The sequence below is a fragment of the Schistocerca piceifrons genome, chromosome 11 (genome assembly GCF_021461385.2).
Source record: "Schistocerca piceifrons isolate TAMUIC-IGC-003096 chromosome 11, iqSchPice1.1, whole genome shotgun sequence".
Lineage (NCBI taxonomy): Eukaryota > Metazoa > Arthropoda > Insecta > Orthoptera > Acrididae > Schistocerca > Schistocerca piceifrons.
The window spans coordinates 53,253,437-53,280,806 of record NC_060148.1 but is presented as its reverse complement, the minus strand read 5'-3'; the positions used below and the strand labels follow the sequence as shown (position 1 = coordinate 53,280,806).

The 27,370-nt window shown below is 38.0% G+C and overlaps 1 protein-coding gene across 12 annotated transcripts in view; it reads right to left on the bottom strand.

The window, feature by feature from the left end:
- The window catches only part of LOC124720406 (eukaryotic translation initiation factor 4 gamma 1-like), a 662,434-nt gene that overhangs the window by 28,961 nt on the left and 606,103 nt on the right, over nucleotides 1-27,370 (bottom strand). For 9 of the 12 annotated variants that reach the window (XM_047245746.1, XM_047245751.1, XM_047245757.1 and 6 more), the window contains 9 exons: nucleotides 25,358-25,503; nucleotides 24,728-24,820; nucleotides 18,836-19,000; nucleotides 17,724-17,861; nucleotides 10,839-11,048; nucleotides 6,868-6,944; nucleotides 5,803-5,956; nucleotides 2,550-2,823; nucleotides 775-857 (listed from right to left, as the gene is read on the bottom strand). In XM_047245746.1, coding sequence (XP_047101702.1) covers nucleotides 775-857; nucleotides 2,550-2,823; nucleotides 5,803-5,956; nucleotides 6,868-6,944; nucleotides 10,839-11,048; nucleotides 17,724-17,861; nucleotides 18,836-19,000; nucleotides 24,728-24,820; nucleotides 25,358-25,503 — 1,340 coding nt within the window. The remainder of the gene's footprint in view (nucleotides 1-774; nucleotides 858-2,549; nucleotides 2,824-5,802; nucleotides 5,957-6,867; nucleotides 6,945-10,838; nucleotides 11,049-17,723; nucleotides 17,862-18,835; nucleotides 19,001-24,727; nucleotides 24,821-25,357; nucleotides 25,504-27,370) is intronic. The other 3 variants (XM_047245748.1, XM_047245747.1, XM_047245749.1) reach the window with 3 other exon arrangements.

Below are 27,370 nucleotides of genomic sequence, written 5' to 3'. Positions count from 1 at the left end.
CTGTTTCATAGCCACAGTTTTAGAATGAGTCTATTCCAGCCAACATTTTCAGAAACTCACTCTACGGTTATAAATGCTTTCAATGTACGTTTGCATTTCTTGAACACATTTTATAACAAACCATAGGATCTGTAATTCCTTGTATGTTTTACATTTCCCTTAAACCGGAATTTATGCTGTCCACAACCACCTACCAGTTTTCTATTCTTAAAGTGTGCTGCATAGACTGAAGTAAGTACCAACAGTGAAAGTCTAATAAAAGAAATATCCTACAAAACAAAATGTGACATTGTTGGCACAACCAAATAGTGGACCACTGCCAATAATTTCGACAATTATCACTTTCTAATATCGAGTTCATATCAACCTAAATTTATGCAAAAGCAACTATATTTGGCAGAACAAATCACACTATGCTTAATGTAAGCCCTCCCCCCACCACCCCTTCCCCCATCTCTCTCTCACACACACACACACACACACACACACACACAGGAACCACTGTCAATTCCTTCTGAAGTTATTCCCACTTTCAGCAGTCACAGATTAACAGGTATACAAATGTTCTTACGAAATTCAAAAAGTGCGGCAATGGTTTGTGTCACTACAAAATTAACAAACACCACACCCACTACCACAAAATTGCAGTAAGACTAATACTACCTGGTCCTTCAGTTAAGTACGTTTACAAAATCTTACCTGACAAGAAGAATTGGACATCTAAGTGTAGTTCACAATTCTCAATTATCCTGTACATTCAGCAGCAGTACTCACCGGTTTGATCCGCAACTTGCTGGTGTCAAGGTTCTTCCTTTGGACTGACTGCCACCCATCTTCGCTAGGGCCGCCACCACCACCTGTTCCAATGCATCTTTATCAAAAAAACTTTTCCACTGAGTGAGAATGTACAACATTTAAATTTAACATAAACTCATTCAATAATGTCAAGATATCTAATCTGAACATGGATATTGATATTGATCCTCAGCAATGCAGACCCTTTTGGACAATGTGGTTCCATTTAAAACAACCTAGAATTTTCTCATTTTGTGTTGTGTATATATAGTAGATATATCCGCAGCCACCCTTTATGTCTCCAGTAGGTGCTGCTATTTACCAGCTGCAGCTTGAACTACTACACGTTTCAAATATTGGCAGCCAGAACAGCAAAGATAGCAGCCATTTTTGCAGGCCGTGCACAGTTTTCTTTTTTTCAAACTGTGATTGAATTTGTCTCTGTAAAGCATGTTTTCCACAGGAATTAAATACAGAAAACTGTCCTATTAAAATTCATACTTTGTATGTTGCAATAATAATTAAGCTTATTGTATTTGTTCACATAATTATTGTGGTGGTTCCTTCTGAAACCACTGCACATCTCACATCATCATGAGCAGCTGTGACAGGTAGTCTTTTTTTTAGTTTCACACAACGTACTCCTGCAGAATAAAGGAGGAGGAAATTCAGTTATGCCTTTTGCAAAGTACTACTACTGATGCCGACCCAGAGTGACAGCAGCAGTGAAAGGGGAAATGATGTGTTAGCTGAAAACTAATTACTTTTGAATGAAAACGCCAGAGCTGTCTTGCATTATTTCAGAGAATGAGTAAAGATCGTTCTGAAAATGGCAGGGATGATAGTTTCAATGCAGATGGCAACATGCCAGTCATCTATTGTTGATCCTTCATAGACACTGGATGACTGTGCAATAAACTTTCGTTAATTTATAGGAGGAAATGGGCGTGAAAGAAAAATTGAGTAATGACAGTGAAGGTATGATATCAGCAGATATCTTTTAGTATCAATCTGGTGATAGTATGCTAGAAGAAACAGTTTTCCAGACTGATCACAGCCCTGGACATCAAAGTACTTCATCAGAACCATTAGCAACAAAATGTAGAACTGTTGTCCCAATTGTAAAAACACAACAGAAGCAAAGCATCTACCAATACATGACACCTCAAGGTACGGCGTACACAGTAGCACTTGTGAACGAACCTCACAGTAGCAGACGAACTGTGCTACAGAAGTAGCCTTACATTTATAAATTGCTGAAATGAACCGCATTTCGCCTTACCACCAAATGTTGACAATATTAAATGTGCAGTGGTTTCACATGTGTGTGTTCGTTCAATCAATGTACGTAGCTTGTTTTTCGCATTGTTTGGTCTCTACGTATGTCTAATAAGACAACTCAAATTTAATTTCTAATATTTTTAGTACGTGAGGGTTATGTTGACATGTCACTCCTGTAGTGTATCAGACCAAAGAGGCAGAATTACAGATGAAAATTTTTTGAGCTTGTGGCCAGATCATGTAGTCAAATAAATACAACCCTTCAACAGTGTGTTCGTCTTCTATGTCAGGTAGTTGCCAACACTTTAAAATGCAAAGGAGCGCTCAGCTGAAAGCTCTTGCACATTTAACCATTTTATTTCTGTAAATCACCATCAAAGCCATGCATTTGCCCAAGACACAACAACCATTTTGCAGTCCTATCCTACACATAAAAACTTCAGTAAAGAAATCGTACAGTACACGCAACTTACGTTTTCTCCTGTCACCACCTCTGTCGTCACGACCGCCACCGCCCCCGCGACTACCACCACCACCTCCAGATGGCATTTGCATTTCCATCATCGACTCCCGCTCAGCTTCGCGCTGAATCTGGTCGATCGTTTTCGGTGCGGAGTCGTCCCGCCGAGGAACCCATTTGTTGTCACGCAACTCTATAACGTCCTGGAGCATGAACCTCACACGCGAAGAGATCTGGCCGCGCTGCTTTGAAAGCACCTTCATCTCTTCAAAGTAATTTGACAGATCCTAGAAAAGAAGAAACAGCTTTGCAGTTTCACATTTGTGTGTCCAGAGGGTTAAATATTCACTGTAAAACTGTACAGGTAACTGTATCACCTATCATGTAACTCTTAAGGACACTACTGTCTCTTACTTAAGCTACAGAATACAAGAGCACACAACTGCTTCTGTCTGAGAAAGCAACATACAGCAAGTTTGTGTGACCTATTTAGTCACTGTAACACTGCCACAGCCAACTAGTCACAAGATACTTTCACAAACAGAAAAAGGTTTGAAATAGGAATCAAAGGGACTTGGCATTCATTGACTTTTACTTATTCTTGCATTTGAAAAAATATTTGACTGAGAAACGTTCGTTTTGCGGAACACTGGAATTGAGATTGCGATGCTCTTTTGTATGCTGATCATAGCTCATTTCGCATGACCTCACAAGCCGATGATAGCAGAGAGTATAAGAAACATGTCAGCCAACAGCAACATCACGTAAGTAGCGTGAGCATACAAATAGGAAAAGTTTATGGTTTACATTAATATATGTAATGTAGCTACAAGAAAAGCTCCACTTTCACAAGTAACATTGATCTCCAAGAGTAATAAACTACGAGAGAAGCTAAGCTTTCACATGTAATATGGGTCTTTTCTGCGTGTGTTACACTTTACAATACATTACACAACTGTACTACTAAAATTTAAAATTCTGGGCTCGAAATTATTCTAAACGGCTGGTACTCAAAGTGTTACATTTTAAGCAAGAGTCAAACAATCTGTGATTTAAAAAACAGTTCACATTCTCACACGACTTAATTCATCTTGTGTAAAGGGAAATTTATTTTGAACATAACTCTTTTGAAACCACCATTCACAATATTTCCCCGAGACATGTTAGGTTCATTTCAGTAGTTGCCACAGAGCACCAAGAAACAGGTGTTACTGTGACTGTGCAGCTACAATGGCGTAGGAAGCCGTATTTCGTGTGTATAGAGCACTACAACATCTATTACATAATAAAAAAATAGGACATCAGAGGATACTCCTCAGGTGATCAGATTTTCGTAAACCATATTCAAAGGCATAATTAGGCACGTGCAACTGATTTCACATGTGCTTGAGCCCTCTGGCAACTGCTCGAACTAATCTAATGTAAGGATTTGTGACGTCATGCTCATCAAAAGCAGTTTGTTGTTACTAAGTATTGCATAGTCTCTTCATCCTAACACCTTGACACATTTTGCTGTTGACGGACACTTGTGTGTGCTGCTGTAGAAGGTGCATTTCTTTGCGACTAACTTTTTTTCTATTGTTTATGTTTTATTGCTGCAGTATTATCCTCCAGTAGTGGGATACAGTAATATTCTTTGTTAGAGTACCAGTCAAAATCACAAAAATTTAACTGATAACTAAAACAACAAAATATTCCCAGAATTCAAAAAATTTCCCAAGTAGTAGCTGTTTTTCTCCCGGGTGAAGAAATTCCCACTCTTTTCCCGGATTTCCCAGTTGACATCCACCCTCAACTCTAAAGAATCCGTTTCCCACATATAAAACACCTTTGAATATCTAACTGTTTACAAATGAGTTGAAGTGTCAAATATCTGATATTAAGCATGTGAAACGACCTTAGTGCTGGAAGATGCAAAACGTTGATTATGTCTTTTTAGCTTCATGGCATGCTGGAACAACCCAATGAAGGTCAAAATCATAACTGGTAAGTAGCAAAGAAATAATAGAACAACATGCTCAACACAAGTTTTATCACATAACAATGAACATTTATGAAATGATTAACTGTTTCCCTTCCAATATTTTGTTGGGCTGTAAACACAGGAAGTTTAGGTAATAATAGACTTTCAAAGTTGTAAATTCAGTCATTTAGATTCAACACTGCAATTTTTTGTTACTCCAGGAAGCCAAGGAATAGATAAACTTGCAACTGGGACCGAGTATGAGCTGATGTTAGTCCTACATTCATTGTGTGACATTCACGGTAGACACTTATTTCAATGTCACATATAGGGAGTTTAAAATACAGTCTATTTCTTGATGGGTGTAGTACGCACACAGCGTGTGACAGCTTGTATGTTGTATTACATGTGAATATACGAAAAGCTGTAAATTTCTATTTTCTACCAATTAGGTAATTTCCTTCCCTCCCTGGAAAGTAGGTCCACTATCACAAACCCTACTTTTAATTGTACCGGACATACTTTTAACTTCTACACACCAGAGGCAACCATTTGAACCATAAATATTTTATAATTTAATGGGTCAGATGCCTAAAACAAACTGATTACAGTAATAGCACTAATCACTGTTTTCAGAGAATAGAACGGTTTGGTTTGTCCCATACCTTTCCATCCTGGCCAGCTACATTAACTGACCTGGAGGATAGGGCATGCATTGAATTTCCCAACAATAATTTATAATTTTGCCACTGGCTAGCAGAATTACAATGGGATTGTTGGGTCATTACCAAAGTGCCACGCAATATGTTGGTGCAATTGCAACCAACTGGTAAACTTTATATTAAGGAATTTTTGTATTTCAGGAGAGCCTTCTGCACAAAACCATGTAAGTTTATTGTAGGTGCATCAACACAAAACCAAGTTACTTAGTTTTTAAAATGCATTAACCATTTGTATTTGGGCTCAAGTATGCCTTTGATAAGTTACTGGAGAGAAATTTTACCTTAAACAAGATGTTAACATGTAATAACTTTCAGAAAGAAAATAAAAACCACCTGAAGCTAGCAGAGTAAGCTGAAATGGGTCTGAGTGCAACTGAACTTACCAAACTGTCCCTTGTATAAAGCAGAATTTCTCTCCAATTTTTCCTAGCTAGAACAGAACTAAGAGCTACAACAACCGAAACATGATTAATGAACTTCTATCGAGTAGACTGTATCCACGACAGTGTACCAAAAATCACATCACAAAGCACATGCCACACAAAACTCACATTCACTCCCCTCTTTTACTAAGAACTTACATGCTTTTTGCTCTCCACATCCTTTCCTATAGTAGTTAGCAGTTTACACAGGCACTCTAGCGACTCCTCATCCCTCTGCTTCAGAAGGTGTTGTATACAGCGATGCATAATATTCGACGTCAGCATACCGAGCTTAAACAATTCTCCTACAAACCTGAAGCAAAAGCAAATACATTAGTGCGCTCAACTGGAAATCACAGATGATGTCAATAATGCAGTAACAATAATGAGGCTGTAGTAATTTTATCACTGACACACTCAACTTCCAATAGTCAAAATAATGGAAACTCCAGGTAGGAACATCAACAAAGCAGGAAAAAGAGACTGCTATTTATCATGAAGAAGGCACGTCAAGTTGCAGATGGGTGCCCTGTGGCACAGCACACAGCTGAATATTAACGTGCTCTATTTCAATGGCTGCTTCACTACGCGACCCGTCTGGATCCTTCCTTCGACCACGAGCTTTTCTGATCTGTGCAGATGGAAGTTGTCCTCGCAAAACATTTTCCGCTCCCATGATTACCCCGGTTTCAACCTAGGGTAACACGCTGTCCCCACACGCTTCACAGAAGTATCCACCTGTAAGATACTGTAGGACCTGCACACTCCACGAGACAGTGTTCTCCCCCCTCCCACCCCCAGCCGTACACTACTATCCCTTCCCCTTCTCCACCCCTTCATGCTGCTTGCATCCCATGTGATGCATTCTGGCCCGAGATGGGAGTAGGCAGTCATGTGCATGAGGTGGGTGTGTGTGTGTGTGTGTGTGTGTGTGTGTGTGTGTGTGTGTGTGTGTGTGTGTGATGAAGGCTGCGGCTGAAAGCTGTGTGCCAGTGTATTAGTCCTGTATGCAACTTGTCATGTCATGTCTACGTTACATACCAATCGGTCTTTTCCTACATTACTTCAAAGAGTTTATCAACAAGACATTTGCTAGAAAATAATTTGCACATGATACACCCACTATAATTGAACCGCAAAATGTTGAATAATGTTGCACAAAAAACTAGGCTCATTTCAAGTTTTAAAAATATCTATTAGCATACATTAGCTTCTTGTACTCACCTAATGTTTCCTACGGATTTCATACGTAACCGCCTTTCCGTCTCTTCAAACTCTAATTGCAGTTCTTTTTTCTTTTCCTGTTCAACAAAAATAGAAAATGTTTTATTGTTCTGTTAGTTAACAAATGTTAAGCAAACTATATGAGCATTTTACATGTATTCAACAAACATTGGTACTACCATGCCACCTCTCTTCTGTAATTTTCTTCTCAATCTTATGTAGCCTATATGCCGACGCACTATCAGTTGTGACATCTAAGGCTGGAGTAACCGTTGGGTACACACTGAATAGCTGAACAAAATCTAAAAGTTTGATCTGCATGAACTGTGGTGACTTCTAATAACAAAGAACACTGTCTGGTATAGTAATATCATGTAACAGTCATCACAATAAATATTTTGCACAAATTCCTAAGGCTCTGATATTTCATATTTTCTACCAAACAACTGAGCAAGAGCTGAACAGAAACATGGAGATATCTGCCTATATTCACTCCAAAATTGGGAGACACATTTTGTAAGCCTCAATTTATTGCAGCAAAATAATTTTGTGTTGCAATTGCAAGTTGAAAGAAAAAGTTTGGTACTATGACCAACAATCAGAATAAAAGTACTCTTAGCAGACAAGTGACAAATCTTACCACTTGATAAGACATTTTCTAATATTTACAATGAAGACGACAATGCAGACAAAGCTCAAAGAAGCAACTACTTAATAATTCTGCACAGTTAACAGGGAGAACAATCTTCTGCAACCAGCACAAACATTCCTCCAAGATAGCAACCAGAAATAAACACTTTAGGACAATGGATTTTAAAGGTAGTTTGTAAATGCATACAGGTATGACATTTATCTGGAAATGGGAAAAAAATTTATTTTTTTACTTATTCTCTGATATAAATAAGTCATTAGTTGAAAGTATCATTCCCAATCAGCTAATTAGAAAGGACACAAAGACCAGGTGGTCAGTAGTAAAGATTAAGCTCTCTCTCTCTCTCTCTCTCTCTCTCTCTCTCTCTCTCTCAAGAGAGTAGCAGGGAAATTTAAACAGAGAGAAACTGATAAAAATTACTTAAGCCTACTAAAAATTGTTGTAACAGTCTAGAAATAGGCTTTCTTGTGAAACTGCTAGCTGAGGTTGAAGAGCCAGATGAATTTTTAACAAGAAAGGACAACAGATCAATGAAAACAAGGAAGGACAACAGATCAATAAACAAGATATCTTTGACAAGAGTTTTGCATATTCATTGCCGAAGTATTACGTACAGTTACACTACATTCCCGTAATTAATGTTTCTCGTCATTTACGACTTTTTTTTTTTATCGGTCCCATCATATTTCCTATGCCCACAATGTTAATTTTTACCCGATTTTGCATCAACATATTTCTGATTTTCCTGCGGTTTACACATTAGGAAAAACTGTTTGTGGAGAAAAACTGACCCTGGAATGATGTTGGACATCCAGTAGTGTTTACAAAGATTATGCGGTTTAGTTTCTCAACATCAGGCCACACTACTCAGCAGATTTGAACCAGTAAATATGTAACAGTTGGAACAATTCATGACATTATCTCCAGCCACTGCCAAGCTCTACTTGGCTTGGTGACTGATGGGAGTACCTAGGTTCATTCGAACGAAATATCACAACCAATCACAACCATTTGACACCATCATTCACTTTGCGTTTTTCAAATGTTTTTAATTTAAACACAGCACCAGTTATGTATTTTATTCTTGCTCAGCAAAACTTCTTTCGAGAATTTATTCTCATTGTCAAGTGCAGCATTTAAGTATGTATTTTTTGTGATGTTACACAAATAATGGAAATGACTGTGTGTGTGTGTGTGTGTGTGTGTGTGTGTGTGTGTGTGTGTGTGTGTGTGTTTCTACATAACTGGTAAGGCACAGTGCTTGATAATTATAAAAAAAATAAAAAATATTAATAAAAAAGGCTACAGTGCAAGATGCAGAGTAACACACATTTAAACATCACACAAAATACCTATGTATGTATTTGCACTTTATAATGAGAAAAAATTCTATAAACGTGTCATGCTAAGCATGAAAAAACATGGAAGTAGTGCAGTATTTCACGACTCAAGTAACGAATGGCAGCTGCAGGCTGTCAAAAACATCGATTATGACACGATTTATAAGATAGTAAACCTTCATTACATAATAAACAACTCCCTGACAAGTCTTCTGATGCCTGCCATGTACACATATCATACATGGTGTACATGGGAGTATCCTATATATAACTTTTACAGCTTAAATCATTTTTACATGATTTTTTTTTTAAGTCCCTTGAAAAGTTTAAAAGCAGAGTTTCACTGTACTTACAGTATTACATGGGAACTCATCTGCTAGTGGTCTGGATGCAGTCATATGAACACAATTCGTACCAGTAGACTGCAAATTGACTCCGCATCGTTATACTGAGTAAGTGCAACATAAAACATTAAATAAAGACTGCAGTATGTTACATCATCCAATCAATAGTATCCCCGTCAAGCATATATCTGTCGCTGGGCACAAGTTTTTTTTTCTTGTAGAATATTCAGACAACTCTTACAAGTAAGGGAGTCTTTATTCTATGTTGATCCCGAAACTGAAAGCATAAATATTTTCTCGGCCAACGGTATGCCGTGTAGTCCTGCAACAACTACTGTCAGATTCTTACAGTTTCAGCCTGCTTAATGGAAGCAACAACAGATAGCATAGGCTTTAGCCTGCAAATATGCATCTGTGGAAGACTTTATTCCCCCTCCAATTCCTTTCCCAATACAAACAACTGACTCTCTCACAGTGGATTTAATACTCTGGCTTGATCACTGCAAAATATAATCCACATCTTGAGCACAAATATAATTTGAATCTTTTTACCATGCAGATGAAACTTTACAGCATTACTAAAGAACAAATAACAGAACTCATTTTCTAAGATGCATCAACGTACAGCTAATCCTATTGCATGAAGTCGTCACATCGATTTCAAAATTTGTTCTGCAATGAGCAAAACCATGACTAATTGTAGAATTGGTAATGGTAGAAAGAGTTTTTCCATGGTCTGGATGTCCCACTAACCCTGAAGTTACATCCATGGTATTGCAATACAGTTTTTTAAAATACAATCAGAGTCTTGAGGACATACTCAAAGAGCCCTCTCCAACAATCTAAGACATACGGCTTCCCTTCTTTTGTACTTTTAGCATTTGATGTTCAGTCCCCAGACAAAATCCTAAACCAGTGTAATTCACTTGTTAAATACACATTATTGAACTTTAAAATATTTCTGAGTGATGCGAAAGAAAGGATTCCGAGCATAACCACACAGCTGTTAGGACCAGTGTCTGTATCACACTAGTATTATTGTGTAGAAGTTGGTTTGATTTTTTTATTGAGAACCAGCTTTACTTTAATCTGCATCACATATTTATCATCGAACAAAGCTGTTTAGTTATCGAATCTAGTTTTCAAGAAATACTAAACACTCTAAATTATTACTAGTGATGCCCAAAAACGTGTTCTGAATAAATTAAAATTTGGTATGATGTTCAAAAAGAAACCAACACTTCAGAGAAGAGACGCACTTCACTATTAAAAAAAAAAATTCATTTGAAGACTCAGACACTTCAAATTTTCATGTAAATACCAATTAATAATGAGAATTAATCTGCTGCTGATAGTTAACATGCTGCTTCACAAATACAAAATCAGTAGTATGCTGTACACTGCTCTCTACAGGCACTCCATTTTTTTTTTTTTTTTTTTATCTAATAGCACTCTGGAACCCCCAAAGTTCACAGGTGGGTTTTAGGTACGCATCGCACTGCTTTAGGACAGTTACGTTCACAATCCTTCCTGCTTTAGGACAAAGACTTTAAAACTTTTGTAGGATCTATGAATTCAAGTGTGACAACTAACAACCATAACCTTATACCAAACAGTGCTACACAGGACACTTACCGGGTCTGTACACTGTTCGATCTCTTTGAGGCGGTCGTCACGTTTCAGGTCAGCCTGAGTGTTCTTCTCGAACTCGTGCTGGCAGCGACTGAGCAGCAGCTTGCGGAAGTTCTCGGGCTGCCCCTCCTTGCTGCCATCTGCGACTTGCATGTTTGAGAGCACCTTGCACATCTGCGCGTACGCCACGGAGTAGCTCGGCTCGTCGACAGCCTACAACAGAAATCCAAATGTGTCGAGAAAATCCCGAGGCTGTCACTGAAGGAGATCTAACACGAGGTGGCAACTGTCGTCGAAAGATGTACCTGAGAATTTCAAATCACAACACAAATTTCTTCATATGCGAGACTAAGTGTGTCCACTAATTCGTCACAGAATCATTTTCGTTTTGTTGCCAAGTCTTTATGTGCACATAGTATTCGTTCTTTTTATGCACTTGTAGGCTACTCCACACTTCTATTCAGTTTACCTCCTTTATTCCTATATTATTTGAAATTTACCTAGGATTGAAGAATACTGGACACAGAACTGATTTTTTGGTTCCATAAGTATTCTAGTTACAGTAAACAAATTATAATGAAACTTATTTTACAGATGGGAAAACTTACTAGATATATACAACCTGCAAAATTTCAACATTCGTGCCTCTTACACTTTGAGCAAGCTTAAGATATGATCTTATTCAACTTGCATGTGAGATGGTTTTTGAAATAGCTGCAATAAGAAGAAACCTTCGAAATAGATGGACTATACGGACCACCTTACAGTAACATGGAAGAATTTTTCTGTCATTTAGAGGAACTTGTTAAACTCTCACCTCATAAAAAAAAAAAACTATAATAGTAGGGGATGTGGACTGACTCCTTAGCTAATAGTATAAAATTATCTTCAATTTATTGATGTATTAACAGAGTAAATAAGGAAAGTGGAGGGAGAGACAATGCAGTGTGCAATAACAAGTCACAATGAAAAATTACTGAGTGACCCAAGTGAAGGATGCAAGATTCATAGACCAGTTTAGTAAGCTGAGTAGAGAGGAGGTGATCGACCCACTAAGTAATGTCAGTAATTCATTCTTCCTGAGGTGTTACTGAATTGGAAATCCTGAAAACCATTTCCAACTTAAAAGTACATACATCCAGTGGCTGGGATGACATCTCAGCAAAATTTCTGAAAGAATGTAGTAATGAATTAATAAAGCCACTGCAACATTTAATAAACAGCTCTTTCAGTCGGTGGTCATTTCCTGACCTGTAAAACTCACTGAAATCAGACCAATGCATAAAAAGGGGAACAATACGATACACAAAACTATAGGCCTATTTTAATTGCCATCAGTACTTAGTAAGCTGCTGGAAAGGCTACTTGATCAACTTTAATCTTTTTACTTTAAGTGTACTGTATTAAAAAACAGTCAGCATGGTTTCAGGAAGGGCTGGTCTACATTAACAGCTTAGGTCCATTTTTGCAAGTGGTATTGAATAAACCCGATGAAGGAAACATAGCTATTGGCACCTTTTTAGATTTATCCAAGGCTTTTGATTCTGCAAATCGTTCAGATCTTCTACATAAAGTAGAAACTTATGGAGTCAGAGGAGCAGCATTAGATCTGTTACGATTCCACCTTGCTGACATGACACAGTGTGTAAAGCTGTGTCATACACCTGGGAGACGAACAGTAAAATCATCTTACAAAATTCTAAACTGTGGAGTCCCTAAGGGAAGCATTATCAGACTTTTTTGTTTATCGTGTACATCAACGATACACTAATTCACCAAAATTCAAACCTACTAAATTATGCTGACGATACCTCCTCCATACGTTGTGGCTCAACAAAACAGTTAGCAATGCAAAATAATGCAGAGAACATTAGCCCCATAACAGAATATCCCACTAAAAACAAATTGGCAATAAGGACAAGACCATTCTGATGGAGTTTCTGCTAAATTATAAACCAAGACAGGTGGATACAGAACCAGAGCTATCAGTTGAAACATTGATAAATTCCTGGGTATTATAGAAGACTTACATCTTAGCTGGAAGGAGCAAATCAGCTGTATGTGTAAATATATCTCCTGTAACACCTACCCGCTAAAACTCCTTTCTAGCATAATAGTACATCATGTTTTCAGACAAATCTATTTCGGAATTGTACACTCCCACCTGCAATATGGAATAGAGATTTGGGGTGGGGTGGGGGGGCACAATGGTATATATGGATAGGGCTTTTAGAGCACAGTGAAGAGCAATTAGGATAATGTCTAGTATTAGTAAGTGACAGTCCTGTAACGAATATTTCATGAAGTATAACATACTAACAGTGTATTCATTGTATGTTCTCAGAACTATACTGTTTGTATAAAAAAAGGAGCATAGTGTAATCAATAGTGAAATCCATAATTGTAATACAAAGAACAGGAAGGATTACCAACAGATCGTAGTCCATTTTGTGCTGGAAGACATTTTTGTAACAGATTGTCAAATAATATAAAATTATTAAAAGGCACCATACTTAAGACAAAATTAAATCAACTATTAATTGATACACATTTGTACTCCATCAAAGATTTATAATGTTATTGTGTATAATTTAACTTCCTTTTAATGTTCTTGTGTTTGTAAACAAACTATGTCCACCACTTAAGTTATTATGGACAAATAAATCATTTATTTATTTATTATTTATTCGTAACTATGAAATCCTGAAAGAATTTCTACTTCTTGGTATTCGTAACACTTTCATAAATTTTTAAATATTGTATGAGAAACCAACTTTCTCCAACCCTCAGCAATTCCATTGCCGCTGTAGCCTGTCACAGAGCTGTATTACCTAGAGCAAGTGAGAAATCCTAGCAGAGACATGCCTTGAAACCAACGGAATGCAATACTGATGGATTTTTCTCCAAATACGAATCCGTATTTAACGTTTCTAAAAAAAATTAAAAATTTAACACTGCAATTGTGTTAATGAAAGGGAAAATTCTTGTGTGTACATTATATTTCTCTGCACACTCATCTTAGAGGAAACAGACGTGGCAGTCAAGAATCTACAGACAATACCCAAGACTTCTAAGACTGGCAAGATTTCTCGAGATAGCTGTGACTGAGCGACAATATTTTAACAATTCTATCCCTTCTGTAACTTGGCTTTAGCAGCTCCATAATTATGTGTCTGAAAGAGAATCTTAGTAACTTTTCACACAGTGACTCAGTAAATTTCTTCCTATCAAACAATCAGTTCAACTCTCTCAATCTTTCTAAGTTTCCTGGAATGCCACTTTAAAACAATTCAATTATGTTTCAATAGGCAGTGTGTTTCCTACAATTGCCCCAATCTGAGGTTGCATTTATCGTGTACCTCTCGCCTAGCACGAAGTCCCAAGCAGTTGGGAAATGCACAAGTGATTCCTGTATGCAAGAACAAACCTGCGAAATTAATACAAATACCGTTCATTTTGATATACTGCAGAATATTGGAACATATTATCAATTTGAATGTAAGAAATTTTCAAGACAGAAGAGAAGCTGTCTGTAAATGAGCAGTTTACAAAGCATTGCTGATGTGATAGTTTGCCTTATTCTCATGTGAAACTGCAAACCGTGGATGAAGGGCAACAAGCAGAGTCCATATTCCTGCATTTCCGAAAAGCATTAAACACAGTACCCAAATACAGACTAGAAGAAGACACAAGCATACAGCATATGTTCCAGATATTGGAATGGCTCAAAAGACTTCTTAAGCAACAGAACCTAGTATGTCATCCTTTATGGTGAGTGTTCAGAGACAAGGATACTGTCAGGAGCGCCCTATGACTGCTCTTATTCACCATATACGTGACTAACCTGATTGACCGGGTGAGCACCGATCTGCAGCTGTTTGTGACACTGCTGCTGTGGTGCACAGCAGGGTGTCATTGAGTGACTGTGGGATAATACAAGATGAGACAATATTTCTAATTTTTGTAATTAATGATAGCTAGCTCTCAATGTAGAAAAATTTAAAGTAAATGCGGACGAGTAGAAAAAACAATCCTCGAAGCTGACTGCAGAACAGTTCTACTCCCACCAACATCCATTTTGCCTAGGCAGTCATACTGACCACCTACTAGTGGTACAAGGTCCTCCCCAACACTTGGTGGAGTATGTGTGTATGTAGATGTAAACATCTACATTTGTAATGCACATTATGTACAACAAACAACATTTTTTGCTAAGAAAACAATTTAACACAGAGTGAATAATTGAAGTCTTCCTTCCAAAGTAACGCAACTGCAATGGGAAAATTGGATAAATAATTCTATATTGAGTACCCTAGCAAAATAAAGATGTAACATCCGTTTCTTTGTTAATATCAGCAATAAACGAGAAACAACATAGCACAATCCACACGAATTTGTGTCATTAGCAATTTCATTTGTTCAAACGCAGGATAAAAAGTTGTGTTAATACCGTGATTGAAGATGTCTAGCAGTCTTTTCTGTAACGTTAGTGGCAAAAATATGGAAATCACTAATGTGAACATTTTGTCAACACCCTGACAGAATGTTTAAAAGATAGTCATTTCTAGATTTCACCTTACTATTACACAGCACAGCTAGACTTCTTAAATTACGGTGACGACAATTCTGTAACGTGATCTAATAAATGAAACCAATTGACCAAGTATTTACTGAGCAGTGGCGACTCCAGGCTGGAACAGCAGTAACATTAGCAAAGGATGGACTGCAGCTCACCATAAAGGTGACGTGTTGAGCAAGACAGACAGACAACAAAAGGACTATTTACACTTTCAGCTTCCAGCCAAGGCAATCTTCAGAAAAGAAAAAACACTAACATTCATGCAAGCAAGCCTACCTCACGTACACAAGACTTCAATCTCCAGCAGCTTGAGACTTTAAGCCATTTCGGTCTGAGCTGCTGGAAATTGCAATTGGGTTCAGGTGTGCTTGCTTGTACAAATGTATAATGCTTTCTTTTCCGAAGAAGGCGTCAGCCAAAAGCTAAATGTTCAACAGTCTTTTCGTTCTGCCTGTCTCAAGTCAACCTGCCACCTTTATGGCAAATAGCTATCTTTTTCCTAATGTTATAAGAATTTACTGACATAGCTGTGCTGGTTCTCATCAATCAGTATTAGTCTCCATCAGCTGTGGAGCTTGAAATAATCAAGATTGTTTCCTTCCCACACTGAGGTTTAAAAAAATTCAAAATATCTGAGAATAGTAAAGTATCCTGAACTATGAACCATTAACAAATCAAAATTTTTTGCCCCGTCAATTCCTGTAGAGCCAACCAAAAGGTAAAATTTGAGAACTGCATTTTAGCCATCACATGTACAAACTATTTTTCATTCCTTAACATAGCAACCACAGAAACAATGCCACCAAAAAATGGAATACACAATGTACTTTTACAATCAAATGACAAGTTTAAATAGGTCAAGTAATTACGCAGAGGTACTAGCATAAGCAAGTTTGTTGATAGGTCTCCAGTGATAGCTACTACGACAAACAAGTAAAGATTGGGTCTTACAGCTGATTCCTAAAATCCAGTTATTCAAGTTCCTGAGAGTTTTAACAGGTTGCCAAAATACTGATAGAAGGTGAAAGCCTACTTCTCAAATGGCACACACTGCACAGATCACATCCATACTCAGTTGTTACAGAAGAATTATGTGCTATTGGGGAGGAGGGGGGGGGGGGGGGAACAGGCGTCGTATCAATGCCTAACATAAGTAAATAGGACAGCTTGCAATGTTATACACACTTTTTCAACCATTTCAACTTTTCCCATTATGGAATTGTCTCAAATAAGCACCAAGTCCTAATTCAAAGTAACTTTTGAACCTCACTGAAAATTATGGCACAACAATGGTAATTTCATATTGTTTTTCAATTTCTAAATAATTAAAGAACTAGCTTTGTAGTTTGGTGCAAGTGAAATTTTAGGTACAAATTCAGGCTTACTGATGTACAAGAACTTTTAGCTACATACCTTTACTTGTACAATATCAGACAAACTCATTTCTGAAGCTTGTAAAAGTACAACAAGAAAATAGGTGACCACATTCTAGGATTCAACTGGTTGCCTTAAAAACTCTTGTAGTTAACATTGCAAATGGTAACAACAGTATAGGCCAGTTATCAGTTCTCTCGCTTCAGACTGTGAAGCAAATTTACGACCCCAAATCTACGTTTACACCCATACTACAACCACAATTAAAGTATTAGTGCCACCCACCCTAGAAACTTCTAAAGAACCCTTAATACTGCATTTTCTATACTTGCATCTAACCACTTAGCCTAACCTAGTGTACTTGATTAATAGCTTAAGACTATCTCTGTACCTTCTAACCCTCTACCTCATACAAGCATGAAGTACCTACAGCAGCTCAGAATCTGTATGCAATCAGTTGGGTAGCTCAGAAACTCCAGTCTGGCATGACATACAGGTGTCATCATGGCTCTGCTTTACCCACGTAATAAAGAAGGACCCGATTTTCTGTCTGAAAATAGCCCATACCTTTATGTAAGACAGAGCAAGTTCTTCGAAAGAATTTGATACTTTTCCATGCACTTTAATGACAGTGAGAGGAATAAATTCACTACAGCTGCAGATTGTTTTAGCAGCCTGAGATAATATCCTTCATAAAACACGACATGGCTTTAACTTGACAGCTAAGTGTCTGTAAGGATTACATTACATTTTGGTGCCTGTGGGGCATGCAGGAGGGGGGAGAGGGAGAGAGAATGTAAAGCAATGACACGGGTTAACTTGTCAATGCCAACTCGGGAAACATCATGTCGCTTTGGGGGAGGTTAGGAGATTGAAAACTGACTTCACAGCCAAAATAAATATTCCATCATGTGGTTTTTAACTGGTGTACTCACCTTCTCGAACACCAGATCGATGACACCGTGCAGCCGTTCACTGTTGTCAATTGGTAGGGCCTGTACTTGTTGCACCAATGTGTGGAACTTCTGGGGCGTCAGTTTGTTCAGTACACCACGAACTTTTTTGTATAGATCCTGAAATAGAACTCAAATATCACTCTATCCACATTATATGTGAAGCACTGGTAAACTAATAATATTTCTGTACAATATACTTTACACACTCTATGTAGGTGAAGTATTCTGTTTACTTTCATTTCAGAATTGCATTTTAATCCCTTATTTACTCTGCTCCAGTTATACGTAATTATATTCTCTCCATCAGGTCAAGTACTAACAATGTAAGTTGACTGCAGAAGACTTTTACAGATGTCATAAGAACACAGGGCGAGTCAGAGAGCACAACTTTGGAGCAATATAGAAACTTGTAGAGAGAACTTACAGAATCTGTAGATGTGTCACATAGTAGCAAATGACCACAAGTTTGATTCACATAGTGGAGTGCCGGTGCAGTGCACAGTTACTTTCACTGTTGTGGAACGTGCTAACTGGGCATTTTGGTTTGAATTTTCAAAAAACCAACTCTTGCAACAACTGTTTGGTGTAAATTTCACACAGAATACATTGCTAAAGAACCTCTGCACAGGCATACAATTCACTCTCGGCCAAGATTCGTATCGACACTGTCTTGGCACAAGTTATATCAAATTTGCTGCAGTGAGCATGGGAAGAAATTGCTTACATCACAAACAGTAGTCACATAGAAACAAAGTGACACTTGAGGCTTACGTGAAACTCGAGGTCTTCTGCTAGAAAATGACATCTACTTAGCCTGTAAGTTACCTCAATAGATCTGATCATTCCGAAGTTTGAAAGGCTTTTATTCATCCTGTATGTCTAACAACTATCCCTCACCTATCATTTTATTCGACCGACACGGGCGACGGTATAGTAATCCTTGCAGTGGAAACATTTTTAAGAACTTCCATATTTAAATTCCCAACTAACTGCACGAAATGGAGACTTGATTCTTTAAACGATTGCCACAGATCACACAGTAAACAGTGAATGGACCAGATGCAGGACCCACAGCCACAACAACAACTAACCGCAGTCTTGTCCTGCTCTGCTTGGCTGCCACGCATCCGCGCCGGCTTCCACGCGTTCTCCGTCTCCCGCAGTTTCACCTCCGTCTTAATCGAGTATTGGATAATAGGCGGCTTCGCCCCACTCTTCGCCTTGCCTTGCTGGCTTCCACGCTTTGTTACCGGTTGCTGAAACAAAAACCACATTGCCTCTATCAGTAGCTGACACTTACATTGAAAATAACACTTCATTACTTTATTATACAGTGTCAAAGTAATAATAAGTAACCTTGAAGGATGAATATTCTAATTTTGCTTTCATTTCACTTACAGAACTTAATTACTGCATGGCTCCTACGTCAATCAGGACTATTTAAAAACTAAAAAAATAATAGCATTCAAAACAAAACTTTGCAATGTATGTGGCAACAGGACCACTGGCAAGCCCACGATATGCGACCTACAGGTCAAAGGAAATGCACTGATCACGTCTATGGATTTCCTTTCAACAGTTACAGGACTGCCTGAAATGACCTGAACACACACTTGTGCCACGGTATACCAACCACAGACTCAATGAAATTTTTTATTTGGCAACACTTGTATTAGCATTATATTTTAGCCGACTTGGAATCTACCAGTTGTATGAATCAGGTCAACTGTTGACTGAGCAACAAAGGTCGTTTAAAAGTAAATTCAAAACTGGAAGGCCACTGCTGTTACATGAATTCCAATAAATCTAGTGCGTAGCAGGTTACTTTGATCTCCTCCCACTGCAGCAGAGTCCCAGAAACCAGCAGTTCCCTTCCTACATATTTTTCTCACTTCAAACATGCTGTTCCCGTATCTTGTTCTTACAACTGTTATTTAATTCCTATCACATTATTTTCAAACAATATTTTCTGTCAACTGTGATTTCCATTGCATTTTAAGAGAAAGTGGCACACTTCTTAGCAATATATTTCACGACTCTGCGTAATTTATGCTGTTTGTCCCTTAACAAGTGAGGCTCAGTTTTGTGTGACCAATCCTCATTATCCCTCCCACTATAACCTGGGCCCAACCAAGCAACCTTCCCTTCCCTTCCCTAATTCAGAACTACAGCATTGGTATTAGTCGGCATTATGGGTTGCACCTCCTGAAGGCAACAAGGGTTGAACAAACTGCCACGCAAAGAAACCCGAATGAATTTTTGAAATATATTGTTGTAATCAAATGTCTGCTTTTGTACACTGATTACAAGTTTTGTGGAGTAATAAAAATCTTTGTGTGTTAAGAAAGAGATAAAACTGCAGCCAGTTGCAATAATCACTATGTGGATGATGTGGCCTATTCTACACCTTACTTTAGATCTATGTGACGATGCCATTATGGCCGTACCACTTTAGGACATGCTGTAAAATAATCTGAGGGTGGTCATTACAGACTGAAACCGACCATCGTCTATAAAGAATTGATATTGTGATCAGACTGGAATAAACAGCATTTGATAGTGAGAAGTTAATTCAAAGAATGCTGTGCTTGACTCAAGATTTAGATTTATCTAGGAAATCAGCTGAGCTTCTTGCATAGAGACTAAAAGAAAAATGTTGCCATCAGCCTGGTGTGTAACATTCTATTTAACTAGAGAGTCAACATTCTTCCATATTTTAACAAGACAAATGATATTATATACTATAGTGATATTTCTGCACTTTTAAATTTTATGGGTCTTCCAGTATAAAAACTGGAAGACTGGCAATTTTTAATAGATAGCTCAAGAAAGTTTTACATGTGTCTTACTGCATAATAATGGAAATAGATCATTCAAGTACTCCTAAGGAAGCATATCGAAACATTACACTTATTTTAGACAATTTTGTTTCATCATCAGTCGTCTGCAGATTTACAAAACTGGTGAAATTTTTATTGGGTTAGCAAAGAGGATATACAAAATATGTTTCCTAGTCTATGGGACAGCCATGAGAAAAATTAAACTCATGGCAAGTTGAATCTGAAGCATGGACGAACTTTATAGCAGTTGTCAAAATTTTTTGGGGAACCACAAAGCTGAAGAATATTCCAAAATAGTTGACAAAATTTTCCAAATACTAGGAGCTAATGAGTTTCACATTGCCTTCTTGTGCACTGCTATTTAGATTAATTTCTTGACAACTTGGGCAATTACAATGAAGAACAAGGGGAACAGTTGAACCAAAGATTATGGAGGGAAGACATCGAAGCTTTTGGGATCGCCGTATGATGGCAGACTACTGCTGGAACTTGCAGAGACACTCCAGACCAAAACCACTGGAAACACCCATACAAAATCATTTTCTTTTCCAGTGTAAATTGATTGTCTTTGTATAAAAAAGTAGTGTCAACTCAACAAAAATATGATTTTCATATTAAGCTGACCACAATAACCTGAAATTGATTAAAAAAGCCCATCTCAACAGTGTCACCCTGTGTTATTCTTAGGAATATTGTATATTTAAACATTCCCTTCATACTTTACATTTATGGTTTACGTCTTTGTAGGTTAGACCTACATGACAATGTCGAGGTATTACAAGAAACAGGTACTGAACAGTGAGAGAATAAACATGCAGCATGGAAGACACTGTGATTTAAGAAATTCATCCCACTCTTTCACACAACGTAATTCATTTTGTGTAAAAAGAAATTTACGTTGCAAGTAACGCTTTTCAAACCACCTTTCGCAGTACTATCCCCAGACTGTTAGAAATAGGTTCGAATTAGTAATTGCCAGAGAGTGCCAGAAAACAAGCATTATCACATGTGCGCAGCTGCAGTGGTGTAGGAAGCCTACATGTTCATATGTATAAAGCACTAAGAGAGTGTACATTAAGCCATAAAAGAAACTAGAACATCAGAGGATACTCAAAAAGCATCGGAATTTCGTAAAGCATATTAAAATGCATAATTCGGCTTTGAGCACACACGGACGGAGAGAGCGTACAGATGGTGTAGCAGTTCTTCAGAACCCCGAGCGCCACAGATGGCGTCACATGATTCACATATAACACAAAGTATGCATTTTATAACATCATGGTAAGGTTTTAATGTTTTCTGTCATTTTTATTGGCTGGACTGAAATGTTTCATTCATTTCCCTATTGACCCCAAAAGAACACTGAAATGTTTGTGTCCTTACTGACCTGTATCCTGGGCTGAATAGTGACAGTGATACAAAATTAATTTTGTAGTGAGTAAAAAAAGCCATGTGATTAACTACACAATAGGTCCACGCGATTTATACGGTATAAATACCAAAATTTGAACGAGGTATTAGGAAATTATTTGAAAAGCTATCCCTATACACCCTGTTTTACAGTAAATCTGAAGATTCTTTAATTTTGCAACTACTAATGCTGTGTTACACACGATAAACTACGAATGCTTAGACGTAGCATGCCTTTAATTTATTATAAAAACAGGTAACAGATGTACACTCATCAGAGTGAAGGGACATGCACAAAAATGTTTACTTCTTACATTGACGTACACATACTTTACTATATGTACAACAGCAGGTGTTATTGCCACTGCAGGAAGCTTCTGGAAGAAGGTAGAGCATTTTGTTTGATCAAACTTTTTGGACAGTTAGCACATCAAAAATGATTGTGAAGAGAAACTTAATTGGAGCATAGGCATGAAAGTGTCACTTCTATCCAAAAGGAGACCATACTTTGTGTTGGCTACAAATTTTCTGTTTTGTACACCCCTGCCCCTTTCGAGACCTGTGCCACATCCATTCCATTGGGGTGGACATTAGCTACGGAAGGTGCTATCTAGCGGCCGGTGAGGCTATCACCGTTACGAGAACAGGTATGTGTTGACAAGGCGGCACATTAGAAAAAGTATCTTGCACGTTGTCCACTAAGAAAGATGTTTTAAAGTGGTAAGAAAAACATACCCACAACTATGGTAACTTGTGAAAGTCTCTAGTCAGCATTTATCTCTGCTTCAGGACATACTACACGACCTACTGGAGGAGTCAGTATTTTCTCTGGCTGACAACATTGAAGCAGATTGGGACTGGGAGGTTGTGCTGTGACAAGTTAAGAATGTTATCTCAGAAACAGATAACAGCACAGAAGAATCTGAAGCTGAGGCAGAGGATCCAGTCATTCCCCCACGCTTAGTGTTCAGTACACCTGTCCAGAAGAAATGAGTGAAGTGAACAGTACACGGAGGGTGGCAGAAAGTGATTCTGACACGTCCGCCCCTCATTCTTAGCTGAGCATGGAGTAAAAATAAATCAAAAAGCACCTGCAAACATTTCTCTCTCTCTCTCTGATCTATTTGCTGGAAACCACTGTTTACAGAACTTGTCTTTATGAGAGACAAAATGTGAAGGAAACCCTGTGTAGCTGTGGCACAATAACTATTCCACAGCTGAGGTTCCCAGGCACGAATCTGCATTACATCAAATAACTCAAGATTACGACCTATCGCTTTGCCAACACTGGAATGCTGCACTAAGGACATATCCAATCGCGAATAGCACGACAGCTGATCAATTTGAAATAATCACGAGTTTTCTTCACTTTACTGGTAACAGCGCACAAGGACTGATCAATAACAATCTGACTGCTAGATTAGCCCAGTTTTAAATTCACTTCAGACGATTTCTACAAGCAGTCGACTAAGAGGAAGAAGTCTGTTGACAAGCAATATATACCTTTCAGAGGTTGAAGAAACTTTAAGCACGGGTCATCAAAGTACGGATGTGTGCAGGTAGCTCAGAATATGTGCACATATCTGTAGTTTAATTGAGTCAGAAGAGAAAGCAGAAGCGATCCGTTACCGTGCAGAAGGCGCCCTCAGACCGATTATACACAATACAAAAATCACAGTGTTTCTCGATAATTTGTTCACTATTGTGCCTCTGCCCCAGGAACTGAAGAAATCTACAATGTATGCCACAGCAACATATCTAACAGATAGTCTAACAGCAGCTGAGTGTTTTACTTCCTGAGAAGTAAAGAAGGACAGAGTAACTTTCAACTGTAGTAACTCCAGCGACTGTTGGTAGTAAAACATTGGAACAAGAATTTATTGAAATTTCTCGCCTATGTGCTGTTGCTCATTATATTTCATGTGAGTTGTGTCGGTCTAACAGACAAATGTTTAGCACTGTACGCGCACCACCACTGCAACTACGTCCGTACCGGTGAGTGCATCTTTTCTCAACATGGAGGGAGCAAATTGCTGGTTCGTACACGCGACAGGACGTAATTTGACCTCCTTAGAATTTGAAGAGTATGTAGTGAGAGCACAAATAAAAACTGGTCACGTGATGAAACCAGTGTAAAGAGGCAGGCCGAATTTAACTCGAGGTCAGATGAAGTAAGCTATTGTGTAGGGAACCATTGGCCAAGCTGACCAATGTAAAAAATATACTAATTGCTGTCACGATGAAATTTGTAAAACAAACACACTATATTATTATCAAATGGAAACACCTTTGTGTCCAGATTGTTTCAAAAATTCACTCACTAAAAGATGATAACTATTTTTACAGTAATTGCATTGTCATGTGTTCACTGCAGGAGAAATAATTAAAATCTGATACAGATAGCTAAAAATTATAATAAATGATTGATTACTTTCAACTTATTTGTTGATAACGATCACTCAAATTGTATTTTCTTTCAAATTAACATATGCAAGGAAGGGGTAGAGGCACAAAAAGTCACAGTTATATATCCACAATAAGAATATATTTTACAATCTCTCTCCCTCACAACTTCAGCTCTAGGAAACTGCAAAATTATAGACTATAGGAACTGATTTTTTTAGCCCTTCATTGATAATTTTTCCTCACAGTCAGTCAGTCCACTACTTTCATCGGTATTAATCATTAGGGCACACCAGCGAAAAGTAAAAAAAATTGTTAACTAATATTCACCGTAACACGTACCCCTCGGTAGCTCTGAGATTTTGTGAACGCCGGTGTGAAGTTGTCATGAGGGCCCCTGCTTAGATCCGGCAATCTTGGCTGCTGAAAGAAAAGCTCATTACACCAGTGCACCACAATACTGCCCTACTCTCAATCTAACAAACAGTTTCAGAAATTTTCCACAATCACAAGTATGTCAGAAACTCCAGTCTGGCATGACATCTGTTTCATCACAGAAAAAAATAAAATTGCAACTAAAAATTAAAAATAGAATACACTTTACTTTTTATAGTATGTGAAACACTTACAAAACTATGTAAACTTTATAACAAGCAGAAACGAACAGAAATCACATACACTGAAAGAAAAAAAATCACGTTTACTCAAAGAAACAACAACTTGCCAAATGAATTTCAGAGCATGCCAACACAAAACTTAAATAAAACAATTGCATTTCTTTTCAATAAAAGAGGATGACTATAAAAGTTGGCATACCATGAATGAAATATCCTTTTGCAAAAAGGTGATAACCTTTGATCCCTTTCGTGGCGCAATGGGAGAGAAGAAACAAATTATTGCCACTTCTGCATCCAAGAGCTTAACTGTAAACTGCACTTACAGCATTAGAAGGTTACTCACCCTGTTCACTTTGTCTTTCAGTACAAAGTTCAGAACATCAGGACGTATCTCCGGCTTCTTCTTTGCTTCTGTTGTATCTTTGAGCTTAATGAGGAAATCTCTCTCATATTTCTTTTTACCGTCAGGGTTGAATGGGCTCCATTGATCTAGAATAATAAATGTAACATTCACTCTGAATCTGGCAATTAGATAAATACACACAGTAACTAAAACTATCACATAAAAGCTTTTGTATAACCAAGAACATGCCGGTCACTACCCCTATATAAGAAAAAACACACGTCCCGAGGTAATTTATTTGTGGAGACAGAAGTAGACATAATTGTTTCCCAATGTCACAAATAATGTTCAATTTTATGAACACAGGGCTATGAACACAACTATAAACCCAGAGATAAATTTTTGCTGCACTTGCTTCCGAAGGCAGCTCAGTTATCTAAGGCTTTTGTTAACAGCTGCTCTACGAAATGATCTGCAGCTTACATAATGACTAAGTGGTCATTGTAATGTGCACGGTTCAGTTTAATTTTAGTCGGCTGTCGTTTGAAGATAAATCTAGTAAAATAGTGAACTGCCAAACAAAATTCTGTCCAGTGTTCCCTCTTTTCATAAATAGTATGTAACCCTTTACCTATTTATTGCCAGTGCAGAAGATGCAGCTTTACTGTACGATTAAATAATGATGGCGTCCTCTTGGGTAAAATATTCCGGAGGTAAAGTAGTCCCCCATTCGGATCTCCGGGCAGGGTCTACTCGAGAGGACGTCGTAATCAGGAGAAAGAAAACTGGCGTTCTACGGATCAGAGCGTGGAATGTCAGATCCCTTAATCGGGCAGGTAGGTTAGAAAATTTAAAAAGGGAAATGGATAGCTTGAAGTTAGATATAGTGTGAATTGGTGAAGTTCGGTGGCAGGAGGAACAAGACTTCTGGTCAGGTGACAACAGGGTTATAAACACAAAAGCAAATAGGGGTAATGCAGGAGTAGGTTTAATAATGAATAGGAAAATAGGAATGCGGGTAAGCTACTACAAACAGCATAGTGAACGCATTATTGTGGCCAAGATAGATACGAAGCCCACACCTACAACAGTAGTACAAGTTTATATGCCAACTAGCTCTGCAGATGACGAAGAAATTGAAGAAATGTATGATGAAATAAAAGAAATTATTCAGATTGTGAAGGGAGACGAAAATTTAATAGTCATGGGTGACTGGAATTCGAGTGTAGGAAAAGGGAGAGAAGGAAACATAGTACGTGAATATGGATTGGGGCTAAGAAATGAAAGAGGAAGCCGCCTGGTAGAATTTTGCACAGAGCACAACATAATCATAGCTAACACTTGGTTTAAGAATCATGATAGAAGGTTGTATACATGGAAGAACCCTGGAGATACTAAAAGGTATCAGATAGATTATATAATGGTAAGACAGAGATTTAGGAACCAGGTTTTAAATTGTAAGACATTTCCAGGGGCAGATGTGGATTCTGACCACAATCTATTGGTTATGACCTGTAGATTAAAACTGAAGAAACTGCAAAAAGGTGGGAATTTAAGGAGATGGGACCTGGATAAACTGAAAGAACCAGAGGTTGTACAGAGTTTCAGGAAGAGCATAAGGAAACAATTGACAGAAATGGGGGAAAGAAATACAGTAGAAGAAGAATGGGTAGCTTTGAGGGGTGAAGTAGCGAAGGCAGCAGAGGATCAAGTAGGTAAAAAGACGAGGGCTAGTAGAAATCCTTGGATAACAGAAGAAATATTTACTTTAATTGATGAATGGAGAAAATATAAAAATGCAGTAAATGAAGCAGGCAAAAAGGAATACAAACGTCTCAAAAATGAGATCGACAGGAAGTGCAAAATGGCTAAGCGGGGATGGCTAGAGGACAAATGTAAGGATGTAGAGGCCTATCTCACTAGGGGTAAGATAGATACTGCCTACAGGAAAATTAAAGAGACCTTTGGAGATAAGAGAACGACTTGTATGAATATCAAGAGCTCGGATGGAAA